The sequence below is a fragment of the Panthera onca genome, chromosome B3 (assembly GCF_046562875.1).
Source record: "Panthera onca isolate mPanOnc1 chromosome B3, mPanOnc1 haplotype 2, whole genome shotgun sequence".
Lineage (NCBI taxonomy): Eukaryota > Metazoa > Chordata > Mammalia > Carnivora > Felidae > Panthera > Panthera onca.
Genome location: NC_138344.1, coordinates 143,294,908 through 143,310,217, shown reverse-complemented (window position 1 = coordinate 143,310,217; position 15,310 = coordinate 143,294,908). Strand labels below are relative to the sequence as shown.

Below are 15,310 nucleotides of genomic sequence, written 5' to 3'. Positions count from 1 at the left end.
ATCGAAGTCGTCTAATACAGGAACGCTAACCTTGGGACTCTATATATTCCCAGGAGGGTGACTGACTTGGCTGGCAATTAGTTTGATTATATTTTTTTAAACGTTCTAAGTTGAATTATCAAATGATTCAGAATTACATGGCATGCAGTATCCAAAATTATGGCTCTGATGCATTTAGATTTACATTAAGAGTACGAAGTGCCATTCACATTCATTGTACACCCCACCCTCCCGCAAGAAAAAAATCACTACCTATTCGAGTTCTAGATCTGGTGCAGCATTAAGGATTAAAACTTACCACTTTACCAGGCCTTCCCCATGTGCAAATAAATCCCTCCTGACAAGCAGTGACTAGACAGTCTTCAAGAAAAATTAACACAGTCAGTCTTTCGTGTGCTATCTTTTTACAGATGAGCGGCTCTAACAAGGGAACGTCTTCCATCCGAGGACACAGGGGCGTCCCCAGGGTTTTAGCGGGGTCCGTTTTGGTTTTAGTAACCAGGTTCAGTTTGTCGCTGCTCTTGCTGGAAATGTGTCCCATGCTATGGTTTCGCTTGTGGTCTTTCTCGTGGTGCCTGTCCTTCCGGTCGTGCAGGGAGAGCGTCGCGAATTTGCTGACCCCGGAAGCGATGGCCCCGTCGGCCACGCCGCTCTTGCTGCCGGCGCTGGAGGCGGTGGAATGCGGGAGGCTGTTGGAGCGGGGCAGGGGCGGGGGCGCGGAGTTGCCGGGCGTCGTGACGCTGTTCCCGGTGCTGCCGGCGGGAGGGCTCGTGGCGTTCATGACGTTCGTGTGTGTCCTTGCTCTCGAGAGCGGCTGGTGGGGGAAAAGGATGTCTTCCGTGAGGTCCCAGAGGCAGAGCTGTGTGTCCTGGCCCACGGAGCCGAACCGGTACGTGACGCTGACGGGGCGGCTCTCGGCAGAGTTCCGTTTCGACAGCCTGGACTGCGTGCTATTGGCTCGATCTCTGCCGAAATGGAGGAGGTCCTGGAAGTCCTCGTCGCTGCCACTAAACTCCATGGGGTCGCTCTCTTCCACGCTGGTGGTATAGGGGTCAAACGCCACCACACTGACCCAGGATTTGTGCCCGTGGCCTCGAGCTATCACTCGGCAGTCTACGAAAGACCAGACCGTCACCAGGTCGTCCTCGCCCCCCGTCACGATGTACTTGCCGTCCGGGCTCCAGCACACACACAGCAGGCCCCCGAAGTAGCTCTTCATCGTGCCGTGCAACTCCACCGAGTCGAAGTCGAACACCCGCAGGAACCCGTCCTGGCTCACGCACGCCAAGAACTTGCCGTCTGGGGAGAAAGCAAACTCGTTGAGGGCCCCCTCGCCCACCGTCCACTTAAGGAGAGGGTTCCTCGTGGATTTGCTCTTGCAAGTGTGCACGGCGAAGCTCTCGCCCTGCTTCAGAAGCTGGTAGTGGGGGGCTGTGGTACCACAAGTGTGCTCCACATTATACAAGTACATGTTCCCACTGGCGTGGGCTACTAGGAAAAGGCTTTCCGAACCGGGAACCCATTTGACACAGGTTACGCGTGACTTGTCTATTAGTCTCTGTGAAGACAAAGGAGAACAAGTTATCACAATGGAGAAGCTTTAACGGTCTACTTTTCCAGCAAGAAACGTGTCTGCTTCTCGGTGAGAAGGGAAGTCCGTCCAGGCACTGCACTCTCTATCCCGCGGTCGGCCAAGCCAGCGAAGAGCATCTGGGCCCCTTGTAGAATTACTCTCTAGAATCGCGCTTGGGCGTCAGGCCACTGGGTTTCGCGGAGGGAGGCAGTCATTGGACACACACTGTCGGGAGCCTACTCTGAGCCACACACTGTGCCAGGCGCTGGGACGCACTGGCCACAGGGCCGGCCCCCGGGCCACGTTCGTTTCTTAGGCTAGGAGCGTCTGGATCTGTGATTCCTGGCACCTACACACAGCACCCTCTCCACGAAGACCCCGGGGAAAATCTCGCGGTCCTCACAGCGGGGAGCGCTACGCCTCCCGGCCCCTCTGCGTCTCACGGTGGCGTGAGTCATTGCTGACTACACCTGCCCCCCTGCTGCGGCCGCTCCAGGGCGGGCAGTCCCTGTGCAGCCGCTGGCAACAGCACACGGGACGTCAACGCACACTTCCTGGGCTCCACCTCAGCCCTGGCTGCACTGAAACTTCCTCACTCCCAGTCGCTGTCCTGTGTGCATCTTTATAAGTACTTCCTCCAAATCTTCTCTGGAACAAGGTGGTGTTTAAAGAAACAAACGGACGATTGATTCAGGAGTATGTGCCTGCCCACTGCCACTCTGCTCCGTGCTAATTTCTGCTCCACTGACCAGCCGTTCCTTTAAAAAGCACACATCGGGAGTCCGGCCTTTAAAACCAGAGAACAAAAGGCCAGAGTAAAAACCACCCCAAGGCACAAGAAGCGCGCGCTGCCCGGCTGGCGGACCTGGCCGCGGGGCTCACGGTGCCCCTCTCCGGGGCGCCCGGTCCCCGATCACATCACCAGAAACCATCCACCAGTGCCTAGGACTCCCACGTTTGTGGACACTCCTCCTGCCAAACATTCCCGGCACCCGTCTCCCCGGGAGCCCGGCAGACCCCGGTGAGTGGAACGCACCGCTTCACCCAGCGGCCGGGACTCCCAGCCCGAGCCTCAGGGCCGCCGACGCAAACCGCCCTCCCTCCCCCGCCATCCGCCTGGCGCGCACCTCCCGCGTGCGCAGCCTCTTACAGAAAATCACAGAACGTGAAATAACCTGTTGGCTTCACAGAAGAGATGAATGAACCCTGCAAGCTGCTACAGATTACCGGACCACACGAGGGGAGAGGAGGGAGGCCTGGCCCTGCACAGCACGCGGGGGCCCGGGGGGTCGGGCAGGGGTCACCGAGCGGCAGGTGACGCCACTTACTGCCCCGGTGTGGGAGCTGCAGGACGGCCCGGCCGGCCCCCTTAATTGACACAGACGCACAAGCTGGCCTTGGGGACACAGCCGACGTTCTCATCCCTCTTTCCCTTCCTACCCACCCCCAAAAGGCACCTGACCTACTCCGACGCGGGCAACCTAAAAGCCCAGCGACCACTCTGGCAGGGTCTCCCTCAGGCCTTCACTGCTTCTCCACAAGAGGTTCCAGAGGTGACTTCGGGGCCTTCCCCACCCATCGGACCCTGCTGTACCCACCGGGCCCAGGCTGCCCCAGCAGGCCTCAGGCCACCGTGGCCCTCGGCCCCTGGGGTGGCGGCCCGGTCAGGCGGTCGGGGGCTGCAACGCCGACGCGGGCTGGCGGCCGGGCCACCGTCCTTCCCCCGACCCCACGGCTCTCGGTTCCTGCACCTCACGCGTCACCACAACCAGATCGCGGTCCTGCCAGCACAACACCTCTGCCGCTCTCTCCTGTGTGGAAATTTTTAAGGACAGACTTAAAAGCTTCCAGCACTGTGCTTAGGAGAACATTTCGTGTGCCGCTTAAAGAGACACACCAAAAATAATTCGTGGGAATTCCAACTCGTAATACTGTCCAACAAACGTGAGGCGTGAAGGGAGATAGTTCCAGCACTACGGTTACAGCAAAGGTTCCTGGGAGGACAGAACCCACTCAGAGCTGTCATTCCCGACTGAAAAGGGGCACGGAGATGACTGCCAGCAGATCTGTGGGCGCACCCGACGGACAAACCGCGGAGCCTCCACTCTGCGCCCGCCGGGGCGTCTGGGCACACACGGGTCGCCCCGGCACCTGCGAGTCCGGCCCAGCAGCGCAGGCGACCGCGAACCGCGACAGGCCAAGGCCCCCGGCGCCAGCTCGAAGGCGCAAGGGGCGCTCCCTAGCAGGTCACGGGCTCAAGCGTGGGGAAAGCACGGGCCTTGAGGGGCGGTCCCCGGGTCTCCTCCAGGTCTGGGGCACGCCGGACAGCGGTGCCGACTTCCCACTGGAGGATCTCCTCTGCGTGCCGGGCACCGGTAGGGAAGGGGCTCTGCACACACGCTCTTTCACCTCAAAATGACCCTGCAAGCTCAGCTTTTGCTTTGTTCGAATAGGTGACACATTCGCAGTGCACATGAAAGTCTGCCGGAGAAAGCCTTACTCACGTCCCCCTCCTCCATTCCAGAGCACCTGTCCCCAAGTCACTGTTACTAAGCTCCCTGCTTCTTTCTCCAGAGCGTCTCCGTCCCCGGACAAGGCCGATGTGGATGTGCTCAGTACCGTGTCTGTCCATCTGTCTGTGCTGGTACAAAGACAGCTTCCGGGGCGCCTGGGTGGCTCGGTCGGTTAAGCGTCCAACTTCAGCTCAGGTCACGATCTCGCGGTTTGTGGGTTCGAGCCCCACGTCGGGCTCCGTGTTGACAGCCGGGAGCCTGGAGCCCGCTTCTGATTCCGTGTCTCCCTCTCTCTCTGCCCCTCCCCCACACATGCTCTGTCTCTCTCAAAAATAAACATTAAAAAAATTTAAAAAGGACAGCGTCCTTGTTCCGTCCTACAGCTGCAGAGTGTTCAATGATATGGCTGCACTGACAGACGTGCGTGTCGCAGTGGATGACCCCGCATACATGGCAGTTTTCACGGGTATGCGCATACATGCGGGGTGAACCCCAGTAAAACAGCTGGGTCAAAAGGTATATACATCTATGATTTTCACAGATACTGCCAAATAGCCTTCCACGGAGGACAGAACCCTGTATTTTCATCAGCAATGTAAGAGCACCATTTCCCCACGGAAAGGCGGATGTTCTCCCCAGACTGCCCACCGGGAGACAGAGGCGCACAGAGGTCAGGTAACCTCCCTGCCGTCCCATTCACTCGCCCACTCACCCGTTCATTCGCTCGCTCGTTCACTCACTCATTCATTCACCACCCTCTTCTTCACTGAACGCATTCATGCCGGGCACGGACACAGCGCCGATTAAAACAGACGGACATTCCTTCCTGTGTGGCATTTACGTCCGAGTGGGAGGGGAAGACCGTGAGACCCGCAAGATCCGATGGTGCCGAGTGCTGTGGAGAAAAACAGAGCAAGGAGAGGAGACACGGTGCCGATGGGGAGGAAGTCACAATGACTTCCATTTCCGGCAGGAGCAGGAGGACCTGGCGGGACTCTGTCCGGCGGTGAGGGCTGGCTGCAGGCTGCCAGGTGCCGTGGGAGACTGGGAGCAGGGACAGGCAGCGAACCCAGCCCCGGGCATCTGAGGGAAAGAAGGGAACCAGGGCAGGTTGGACAGACCGGGCAGGGTGGGGTGCCGTCTCCCGTGCCACCCACAGGCATCGACTAAGGCTAGGGCCAACGCCCGCCGGTGCCCAGAAACAGGACACGAACCCACCTGGGACGCACAGCCGGGGAGGGAGGCACACTCTAGGCCTAGCTAGAGGAGTCCCTGAATTTAAACAGCTCTGGTTATTATTTGGTTTGGGTTTAACAAAAAAGGAAGAGAAGAGAAAGCATTTTACTCCTTTTTTTCAATTAAGAAACAAATACCTGGAACGTTTTATTCGATAAATACAAAGAACAAAGCCCGGTCGCTACACCGTAAAGGTGTGTTTTTGCTCCTGAAAATGTCTAGTGAAAAAGGGAAAGAATTTTAGCGCTCCATGTTAAGGAACGGGACTACCCTGTTGGATTCTCCAGTATCGATGGGGCCCTGATCTGGACACGCACAGGGAGGAAACCCCTCAGTAGAAGCCGGGCCCTTCTGAAGAGTTCCTGAGCACAGTTGGGGCAAGAAGGACCACATGGAGAGCGGCTCGGGACGGAGCAGTCCGGGTCAGTCTGGGGACATGAGTGGCACCTGTTTTGGCTGGAGCCCTGAGCTGCAGGGAATGAGGTCTGCAACTGGAACCAGGGCTCAGGATGGTGAAGTCTCAGGCTAAGGGGCTTTGGGCCATGACCTTAAAGCCCTGAGAGCTTGAAGTGTGTCTGAAGTGAGATGTGCTATGTGTGTAAAATAGACACTGGGTTCTGAAAACTTGAAAAACTATGGAAACTATCTCATTCGTAATTTCATATTGCATAATGTTGAAATAATATTTGGACTATACAGAGAAAATAAAATCTGAATTTCACCTATTTTTAACTTATTTAACGTGCTACTAGAAAATAGAAGATTGAATCTGTGGCTCACAATGTGTTTCTACTGACATTGAGGCTGCAAGACAGCGAGGAAGTGAAGGCTTCTGAAGAGGAAAGCGATGGGATAAAGAGAAACTGTCCCACTGTCCCTGGCAGAAGGCACAGCATGGAAGACGGGGCGGGGGGGGGGGGGCGCGGGAGAGAGAAACCAGTTAGGAGGCTGTGACAACTGTGTGTGGACGAAAAGGTCTTGAACTGGATGGTGGCAGCATGGCAAGATGGGCTGTTTAACAATGGACTAGGCTGGAGGCAGCAGGAGGTACGGGGAGAAGCGGGTATGACTGCTGCTGGGCTTGGAGCCTGAGCGACTGGGCCACAAAAAGAAGGATGGGATTAGGGTCACGCTGGGAGAAATCAAAGTGTCCCCATCCAGTGGGCAAGGAAGACCAGGAAAGCAGCTGAGAACAGGCAGAGCCGCATCTGTGGCATCCCAGGATCCCCAAGGAAGGATCCCCAAGCACGGAGGAAGAGGAGAGGGTGACGCTCTGCAAAAAACCCACTTCTGCAGGACAAAAGCAGAAGGAAAATCAGAGAAATGAAGGAAATCGGAGAGGAAGGGGCTGGTGCTGAGTGGCTGCCCCAGGCCGGGGGCTCAGCAGAGCCACAATGTTCCTCCATCATGTGACAAAGTCTCTGAGGTTGGCTCTATCTACACACCAGAAAGGGAGGCTCGGAAGGAGGCCGTGACTCCAGCAGGGCCCACGCAGGCAGAGCAGGAGCAGGGAGGCTTCCTTAGAGAACACGGGGAGTTCTGAGTCTGAGGGACCAGGGAGAGGATTAGGCGGGATCCAGAGGAAAGCCCCCCTGCTCCCAGACTGCAGAGGAGAAGCCCAGGGGACACTGACAAGTGGCAGAGGAAAAGGAGTGGAGGAGAGTGTGAGCCCCATTCCAGCACACCAGCAGAGGGAGGATGGAGCGGGGCAGGTGTTCGGGGAGGGGGCCGAGGGCAGGGAGGCGGCAGGGAGACTCAGACAGTCTCTGGTAGGTCACCTGGACCGGCCGCTGGGTTTCCATTAAAGAGTCAAATTCTAGAACACTCCAGGCCAATTTCTGCTTCAATAAAAGACCAAACACAAAATCTGCAGATCCACAGGCTGTCTATGTGTGCCACAGAAGTGGGCTCCCACACCCTCACCTCTCCCCAGTGTTCGCCAGCAGCCCTGCACAATCCCCACCTGAATTCCGAGGAAACCGTCCCTTTTCTGATATGAATCCAGTAAAACTCAAACACCAAAACTAGCATCGCTAATGGCATTAACAGACTAGATTTTCTAACTATGATAAACTAGTTAAAAGGAAGCACGAATAAAAATAAATCTGTAACCACACAAGGTATCATTGCTAAAAGCACTTAGTTATCTTTTTTTTCTACTACTATCAACATGACAAGCAGGAGAAAATTATTTGGGGGGCAATGGGTGTGAATTTTAGAATGCAGATATTCATTTATAACAAAAATACTAAAGCAAACAATTCAAAAACCACAGCAGCTGCTGGAAAAGCCATAATGTAGCCACAAGGAAAACTGGCGACTAAGGGCTTTGCTGATGTAAATGCATTTAAGGAGAGCTGCTTCCCTCAGGAAGCATGAGGAAAGGGTATTTCAAAGCCACCTAAAAGGTGATCAGATGTCATTTTATCTATGTGAAAGCTTTAAGGAGCTGATCGATCGTTATGCGCTCATTTCCTTCCTCTGATTAAAAAAAGCAACAACAAAAACAAAGCGACCAACATACCCACAACCACTCTTTTGTCCCCAAAGTGGACAGATGGCTGCAAGGCTCGGCCCGGCTCTACCCTCCCGGGGATGCTGGGTGTCCCAACGAGAGAGAAGACGTGGCCTCGCCTCCAGTGGGCCCTTCAGTTGGACCGCGCCTAAAGGCCACAGGAGCACGGACCCACCCAGTGTGACGGCCCTCGCCTTGCATGAGAGGGAGCAAAGTGAAGACAAAAGGGTCTCACTACATGTCAGCAACGACAGAAGCCACGATGACAAGCACGGGTGGGGTTTTACGTCTCACACATCTTACCCGACGATCAAAACATACTTGAAGATCCTCTGAAGTTACTACTCTCTGGATACACCCCTGAAATGATGAGAATTTCTAGAAAGACAAACAAGTCTGAGTTCATCATCACACACAAAGTGATACCATAACCACTAGCAATAAAAAGCGAACCCCCAGCCCTTCCAGGGGCTTCACGAGAGGCTGAATGCTCCCGGGGTGGCAGGGTGGGGGGCTCTGCTCCCCAGGAGCCTGTGTGGGGAAGGCACACTCCGCGGTCTGGGAGCTCAGCGGATGTGCCCCGTACGCCCAGCAGAGGCCCACAGGCTTAGCACGCACACAGCGCCACAAAGAGAAACCCAGGAGCCGCGGAGAGACTGGAGAAGCGGAGACCTGCAGACACCACTCCCCCAGGGTGGCTGAAAAGGACCGGCGCTCCCTCTCTTCTGGGCTGAACAGGTATGGAGGCCGGGCCCTGTGGCGGGACAGGGACACTGGCGGGGTGAAGGGAGGAGGGCTCGCCTCTCTGATCAACTGGCCAGACTGGGAGGAGGCGGTCACGGACATCTCTGATGATGGAAGGTGTGAATCTAACAGTCTCACCTCATGAAAACAATAAACACTACAAAGACGATGAGGTTGACAACGTGTGCTGGGAATTACAGGTGATACCTCCTGTCGTCTCTGCACCTCGATAAGCAAACATTTACAGTATTTGTCATTTTTTGAGTGAATGGGGGGAGGGGGGAATCACCTTTTAAGATATACTTGATTCCTAGATAGAAATTTTCATCTACTTTTAATGTCGGGTGGATTTCTAGACTCTAACTCCATTCCATCCATCCATCTACCCGTCCAAACATGTGTGATATTTTCGTGTGCCGGGAACCTGTGGGAAGGAGGCGAAGGTGGAATCGTCAGTACCGCGGTGTGCGCGTGAGTACACGTACGTGCAACGGGCAGCCGCGCGAAACACTGGTGAGCCGCACGCGGGACCAGCGAGATAAGCTGCTCCGCCGCACACACGCTCATCCTCTGCCTGGGTGGTCCTGGAAAGGGACTCTTTCCCCCTTTGAAACTGCTGGTATCTCACCTCCCCAGAGGCCCCTCTTCCAACCCCGGGCGGAAGGTGCTCCCGGGGCTCCCCTCTACCTGCAAAGTCTACTGAGCGCCCACCAAGGGCTCCCTCTCTGAGCCCTCTGCGAATCATCTTGCCCTCACCACACCTCCAGGGGGGGGGGGGGGGTCTGTCCTTCCCGTCCTCCCGGTGAGGAGAGGTGAGGTCAACAGTGAGTCTCCAGGCTCCGTGTTCCCGGCCGCCGGGCCAACCCCAAGTTGTAGGGAAACACACCGACGGCTGAAAGCACTCCTCTGGAGGCAGCGTGACGGGGGCCAGGGTCTGGGAGGACACAGTCCCTGGCACTCTTCACTCTCACTACGCCTTCACCACAGAACTTTCATCTAATCTCAGGCACGTGAGGGCTATTTACAAGCCCAACTCCCGAATTTCTGCCTCTAGTTTTGGGCCCCAGGCCCACGTATCTAACACCTACAGGCCTTTGAAGCTTATTAAGTACAGACTGGGCCTCCGCTCCCCCAAACCTGCTCCTTCCCAAGCTTACCCGGCATACGGGTGACAGCCAGACCCCTCCCCGTGCTCCCGCCTCGGAAGTCGGGCTCCAAGCAGCAGCCTCGGTAATCTTCCAACCCGCCCCCCACCCCCTGCCGGCCCTGTGCCCCTGCTTCACTCCGTGGGCTCGTGCGCCCCAGCCGGGAGCACACCTGGGCCCCGGCCTACGTGGCACAGCCCTGGGGGCTCGCCCTCCCCGGGCACCCTGGGAGCGGCTCTCCTGTGCCCAGTCTCTTTCCTCCGCCAGGGCCCCCACCTGCCCTGCCTCCCGCGGGGACGCTCTGTCTCCAGTTCTGTACCTAGAGCACAGCACCTCCCACCCGAGATGCTCTCCCCCGCCCCATTTACAGCGGTCTCCGGCTCCTCTCCCTCCTCCGGCCTCTCTCAGGCCTCTGCCTCCCCACACGTCATCACACGTCAGCACTTGAGCTATGTGTGCGTGAGGGGTGGCCGTAGGGCAGGCCCGGAGTGGGCACGCGGTAAGTAACCCAGGTCTGCCGACGGGACGGGACATGGCCACCGCTCTCGTTCAAAAACCCCAGCTCGCACCGGAACGGGTCCCGGCCTCCCGCTGGCCGCGCTACCCTCGTTCTCCCCAACCCAACCCGAGTGCTGGCAGGTGTTCTAAAGGACACATTTGACACGGGCACTCCCTTGATTAAAAGCCCGAAGCTACCCCTACAGCCTCCAGCGTCAGATCCACATTTCTCGGCGTGTCAGGACTTTGACCATCTGGTTCCGATTTCTCTGTTGGCTCCGACTCTCTGAGGCCCTCGTGCTGAGTTGGTCACGCCTGGTCACCCAGCACTCCTCGGCACACCAAGCTGTTTTCTCCAGCTGTGAAGGCCTCTCTCACACTTTCCCAATTCCTATGCCTCTTTCAAGACCCAGAAGAAGTGTCACCTTCTGGAAGTCTTCTAGACTTCCTCCATCGAACTTAACTTTTGCCTTATCTCAGGATACTTGATACACGCTAAAGAATACGGTTAACACATATCCCTTGGCACACGTCCCAGTACCCTGTCCGTCCACCTCACTAAACTGGCAGCTCCTAGGAGCACAAGGGTTTGCCTGTCTGGCAACCACACGCGGTGGGGCTTACAGTGTGTGACCAGGGAGCCCTCGTGGAAGTGATTTCCAGTTCCAACTCTAGCGTCAACTCGCTGCCTGCCTGGGACAACTCGCTTACCTTCTCTTGGATTGTCCTTGTCTGTAAAGGGCAGCAGCTACCTGACTGACCGCGCAGAGGACAAACGTGAGCCGCCCCCAAACCTCTAAATCTTACACCATGGCCTCTGAGAGGACACGCCTCTGACGACCCTGCTCTTACACGTCCTGACCGAAACCTGATGAGAATGGTATCCGCACAGCCAAAGAACTTCCTTACTGTGAAAGCCAATCAAATCTCAGCCTCAAGCTATAAACGCCAAGTTGGCATTTATGCACACACAGCCCAAGCATTCTCAACAGCCATTTTTCACATGAAACAGAAGACCAGTAGGGGAAAACTGAGGCTTCGATCGCTGCGTGAGGAGCTGCTTCCTAGCCTGCGATCCCTCCGCTGTCCAGAGCAGGGGACGGATGCGGCCGATGCCCTCAGGGCCCTGAGCCTCCCACCTCCCCCGTGATGACACACAAGCCCTTCTTGTTCTCTCAGTGGCATCCTGTGCCATCCTCAGCCAGAGCATCCCCCGACCTCGTTTACCAACAGCCCTTTAGGTGGCTGTAATCTCTCCCCCTTGTGTCCCCCACCCAGACACAAACCAAATTCAGTTTCTGGTGGCAGGTGCAGAGAAGGCCGGCTGCTCCCCGCCAATGGCCACCAAAAAAAAACAGAACAAAAAATAAAACAACAACAACAAAACCATTCGGCTAGTAAGAGATCACTTCCCCAGATACTATTAATAAAAGACGTAGGTAAATAAAACAATTTTCTACTTAAGACTTTTAAAAACGGAGAATCGGATTAAATATTGTTCTTCTATAGTTTTGTCGGTCCATATGGCAAGTTCCGTCTCCAGTCAACTCCGAGGCAACTAGAAGCGGAGACGGCGTGATTCACAAGACCTCACCGAGTCCACTGGCAACGCCAGACAGAGACGGTGGATGGGGACCGGCAGGGGTGGACAGCGGCATGCCGCGACAACTACAAAAGAATCCGAATTTTAACTGCAACTTTGCGTCACATTGAATATTCCTGCCCACAAAGAATTATTTCTTATAAACCAGAATCCATAATGCACTTCTGTTCCAAGTTAATGACAGCAAAACCGGGCAACAGTGCAAAACCACCTGTCCTTCCTGAGGGATCCCAGGTGACCCGACCCTTGCACATCAGGGTTGAGGGGACAAGTTAACGCTGCGGCCCCGGGGCTTCTACGTCAGCAAGCCCACTGTATCTTTTCCATTTGCCGGGAGAGTCACACTGAAGAACATCGAATCTGCAATGGCAACTCTTGGGGCCAAAAAGCCACTCCGGTAGCTTTAACAAACAGAATCTATCTGGCAACTTCTATCCGCCATGTTTAACAGTTCTGACATGTTCCTGAACACATGGCTCCTTCCAGAGCACAACTGGAGATACTAGAAACCCAGCACATGCTGTAACACTGGCAAAAGCTGTGTCATGTGATCCAATTTTAAGTGCCAGGACTTCAAACTATGTCAAAGGTGATTTTACAGCAAATATTTTCAAGAGAAAAACAACTACTCCTTAGCCAAACACGTGTCAAACACAGACACAAAAGGCTGGGCTACAATTTAAGCAGCCTAAGGAATTATTATCAGGTTCTTTGATCTGCATGAAATTTTCTGGTGATGTGAACAAGGTCTGGAGTTCTGTATTTTCTTATTTAAATGATAAAACACCAAGTATCAGCTTCGTCCCTGCCCCCATTATGAAAGAGTTTCAAAGCACCTGCTCTAGACACCTGAGCACGCTCCATAAAAAAAACGCGTAAAACCGTTATCCCGAGGAAGAACAGGTAGAAGTCAACGAGTTAATTCACCACATTTGAAAGGGTAACACTAGGTAGGACGGCTGAAAGAGTGAGAAATGGGCTTGGCCCAATGTGGAAACGAAGGCCCACTGCCCTTGGTAAGAATGTGTAAATTCTTAAAGGGATTCTTAACGGCTAAGACAGGGTGCTACTTACTTCCTCATTAAATAGTTTGCTAGTTTCTTTTTTGATTGGATCTATAAGCTGGACTTGGCCTGCGGAAAAGCCCACTAGGAGAGAGACACTTTCTGCTGTGGCTGTTAGGTGGTTGAAGTCATGACAAGTAGGCTGTGTTCCTTTGTATATCCTTTTATCTATTGGTTTACTCAAGTCAGCAGCCTGGAGGAGAAAGAGAAAAATACATACGGTAAACAGCACATTGAGATGAGAAATCTAACAGTTACACTATCTTATACTCTATTATGATGTTCAATCTTAAAAACAAAGGTATTTAAAAAATTTTTTTCAGTTTTCAGCATTTTGTAAAAGCACTTTCACATACATTAGCCAATTTGATAGCGTTAGACTCTTTACAACTATTACTTTCACAACTCATTCTTCTTCAAATCTCTTTAACAAAGACTCCTGGACTTCAGGAGGGAAAATCCTTGAGATGCTAAATTCAGATTTGTCAAATGCATTCATTCCGAGCATTTTCTAACAGAGTACCTCTAACCACATAAAAACTCAGCTTGCAAATAGATCTATAGCATCTAAACGCTCATTGGTGAGTTACCTGTAGCCCAGGGGTTCTCAAAGTGTGGTCCCCAGGCCAGCGGTGGCAGCAGCAGCATCACCTGGAAACTCAGAAATGCAAATTCTCAAGCCCCACCCCAGACCAAATGAATCAGAAACTAGAGGGGTGGGCCCAGCAAGCCTTCCAGGTGATTCCGATGCCCACTCAGATTTGAGAATCACTGCTGCAGCCAATTATAAGCAAGAGCCTTCTTACTGGGTCACGGTCCCTCTTCTGTATTAGCTTTTGGGTACCTTTCATTTATTGAGCCCACACTCAAGGTGCACGACACACATCGCCTTTTACCCTTACGATGATCATTCAGAGCAGAGAATATCGCCCCATTTTACAGATGAGAAAACAAGCTTAGGGAGGTTCATAACTCAGCCACGGTCACCATACCTACCTAAGTAAGTGGCTAGATGTAGAACCCTGGTCTGTTTGACCATAAAGGACATGGGAGGAACACACACCCAACACACCCCAAAGTCAGAAGCAAATGACTTCTGACTTGGACCAAAAGTGATTTTTCATTGCACCTCCCCCTCAATCCCTAAAAGTACGACTTTTTTCCTTCACGAGAAATGCTCCATGCCATCTAATACGCTGATATTGTGGAAATAAAGGACACCACCCTCCAGTCTTAGTTGAAAGTCACAGGCACAGACAACTAGGTTGCTGAGCGTGTCCTCTGACACGACCACTCCGGCCCTGGGCACTGCTCTGGGGCCATGGCCCCGGCTGTCTGCTGACCAACCCCTGCGTTACGTTCTAAAGATTTCTTTCTTCCAAAGGGGCCTGTGCCATTGTGCTGAGTAGTCTAATGTTTCGTTTTTTCAAATAACATACATAAATACTGAGTAGAAAGGAGGACCTCAAAATTATAGACATCTTTGAGCAAACTCGAAACCCCAACATCGGGAAGTCTGGACCGAGTGGAACAGGAACTCTAAGAGCACAGGGCAAAGGAACGAAGATACACACCATGCGGACACTCTCCCAGCCTCACCTCAGTTAAAACGGAGATGAGAATCTCTGTTCTACCAACCTCATGGGATTGTCTGGAGGATGAAATAAGAGAATATATACATGAAAGAGCCCTGAAAAGTGTAACATAAAGACACAAAACACAAGGAAGATCTGACTTTGCAGCAAGGAGGAAAAGGGGCCGGCGGGGCTGGGAGTCAGCGTGGAGGTGGGCTGGTGGCCGCGCTCAGCAGAGGGCCGAGGGCTGCAGAAGCCGAGAAAGCCACCACCCCCCCCAGACAGGGACAGGGTGCCTGTGGGAAGCCGCCCCCGGGCTGGACCCTAAAGTCAGGGAGAAAGCAGCTAGGCTAAGGGACCACAGCAAATCATTTCAGAGGAAAGGGGTATCAGCAAACGTCAGAAGTGCCCAAAACAGAAAGTGAAAAAACACTGGCAGCCAGTGACAAAAAACAAATCTGAAATAGGAACAATTAAGTTGTTACATGATCTCTGTATCAGCAGGTATAACTCTTTGAGAATTTTTTTTTTTTTTTTTTTTTTTTTTTAGAGCTTGCTTTGGGAACTTCCCCCTTCAAGAATATATCTAAAATTATGCCCAAAACTATAAAAATCAGTTCAAAGGCAAGCCAAAAACTGACAGAGAAAACATACTAATGTTTAATGCTCATACATGACCAAAAGAACACACACTGGCTCTCAGGGACAACAGAGGAAGTGAGAGCTCTGGACTGGATGGTCCAAGTATCATCACTAGTACAGAATTACCCGTATTACAGATCCCTCACAGTAACCACATCAGCCTCAGTTCTTGGGAGATTTATTTTACATCCCTGCCTCCCACC

At 53.6% G+C, this 15,310-nt stretch overlaps 1 protein-coding gene across 19 annotated transcripts in view; it reads right to left on the bottom strand.

Annotated features, from left to right (window-relative positions):
* Window positions 1–15,310, bottom strand: part of WDR20 (WD repeat domain 20) — a 65,964-nt gene that overhangs the window by 10,191 nt on the left and 40,463 nt on the right. For 3 of the 19 annotated variants that reach the window (XR_009606611.3, XR_009606613.3, XR_009606614.3), the window contains exon 3: window positions 13,039–13,084. The exons of 1 other annotated variant lie outside the window; for it this stretch is intronic. Coding sequence is in view for 11 of the 18 variants with exons in the window: in XM_060620780.3 (XP_060476763.2) it covers window positions 299–1,558; window positions 12,902–13,084; window positions 14,491–14,542 (1,495 nt within the window). In the remaining 7 variants the exon portion in view is untranslated. 15 more of the 19 variants (XM_060620780.3, XM_060620788.2, XR_013555957.1 and 12 more) reach the window with 15 other exon arrangements.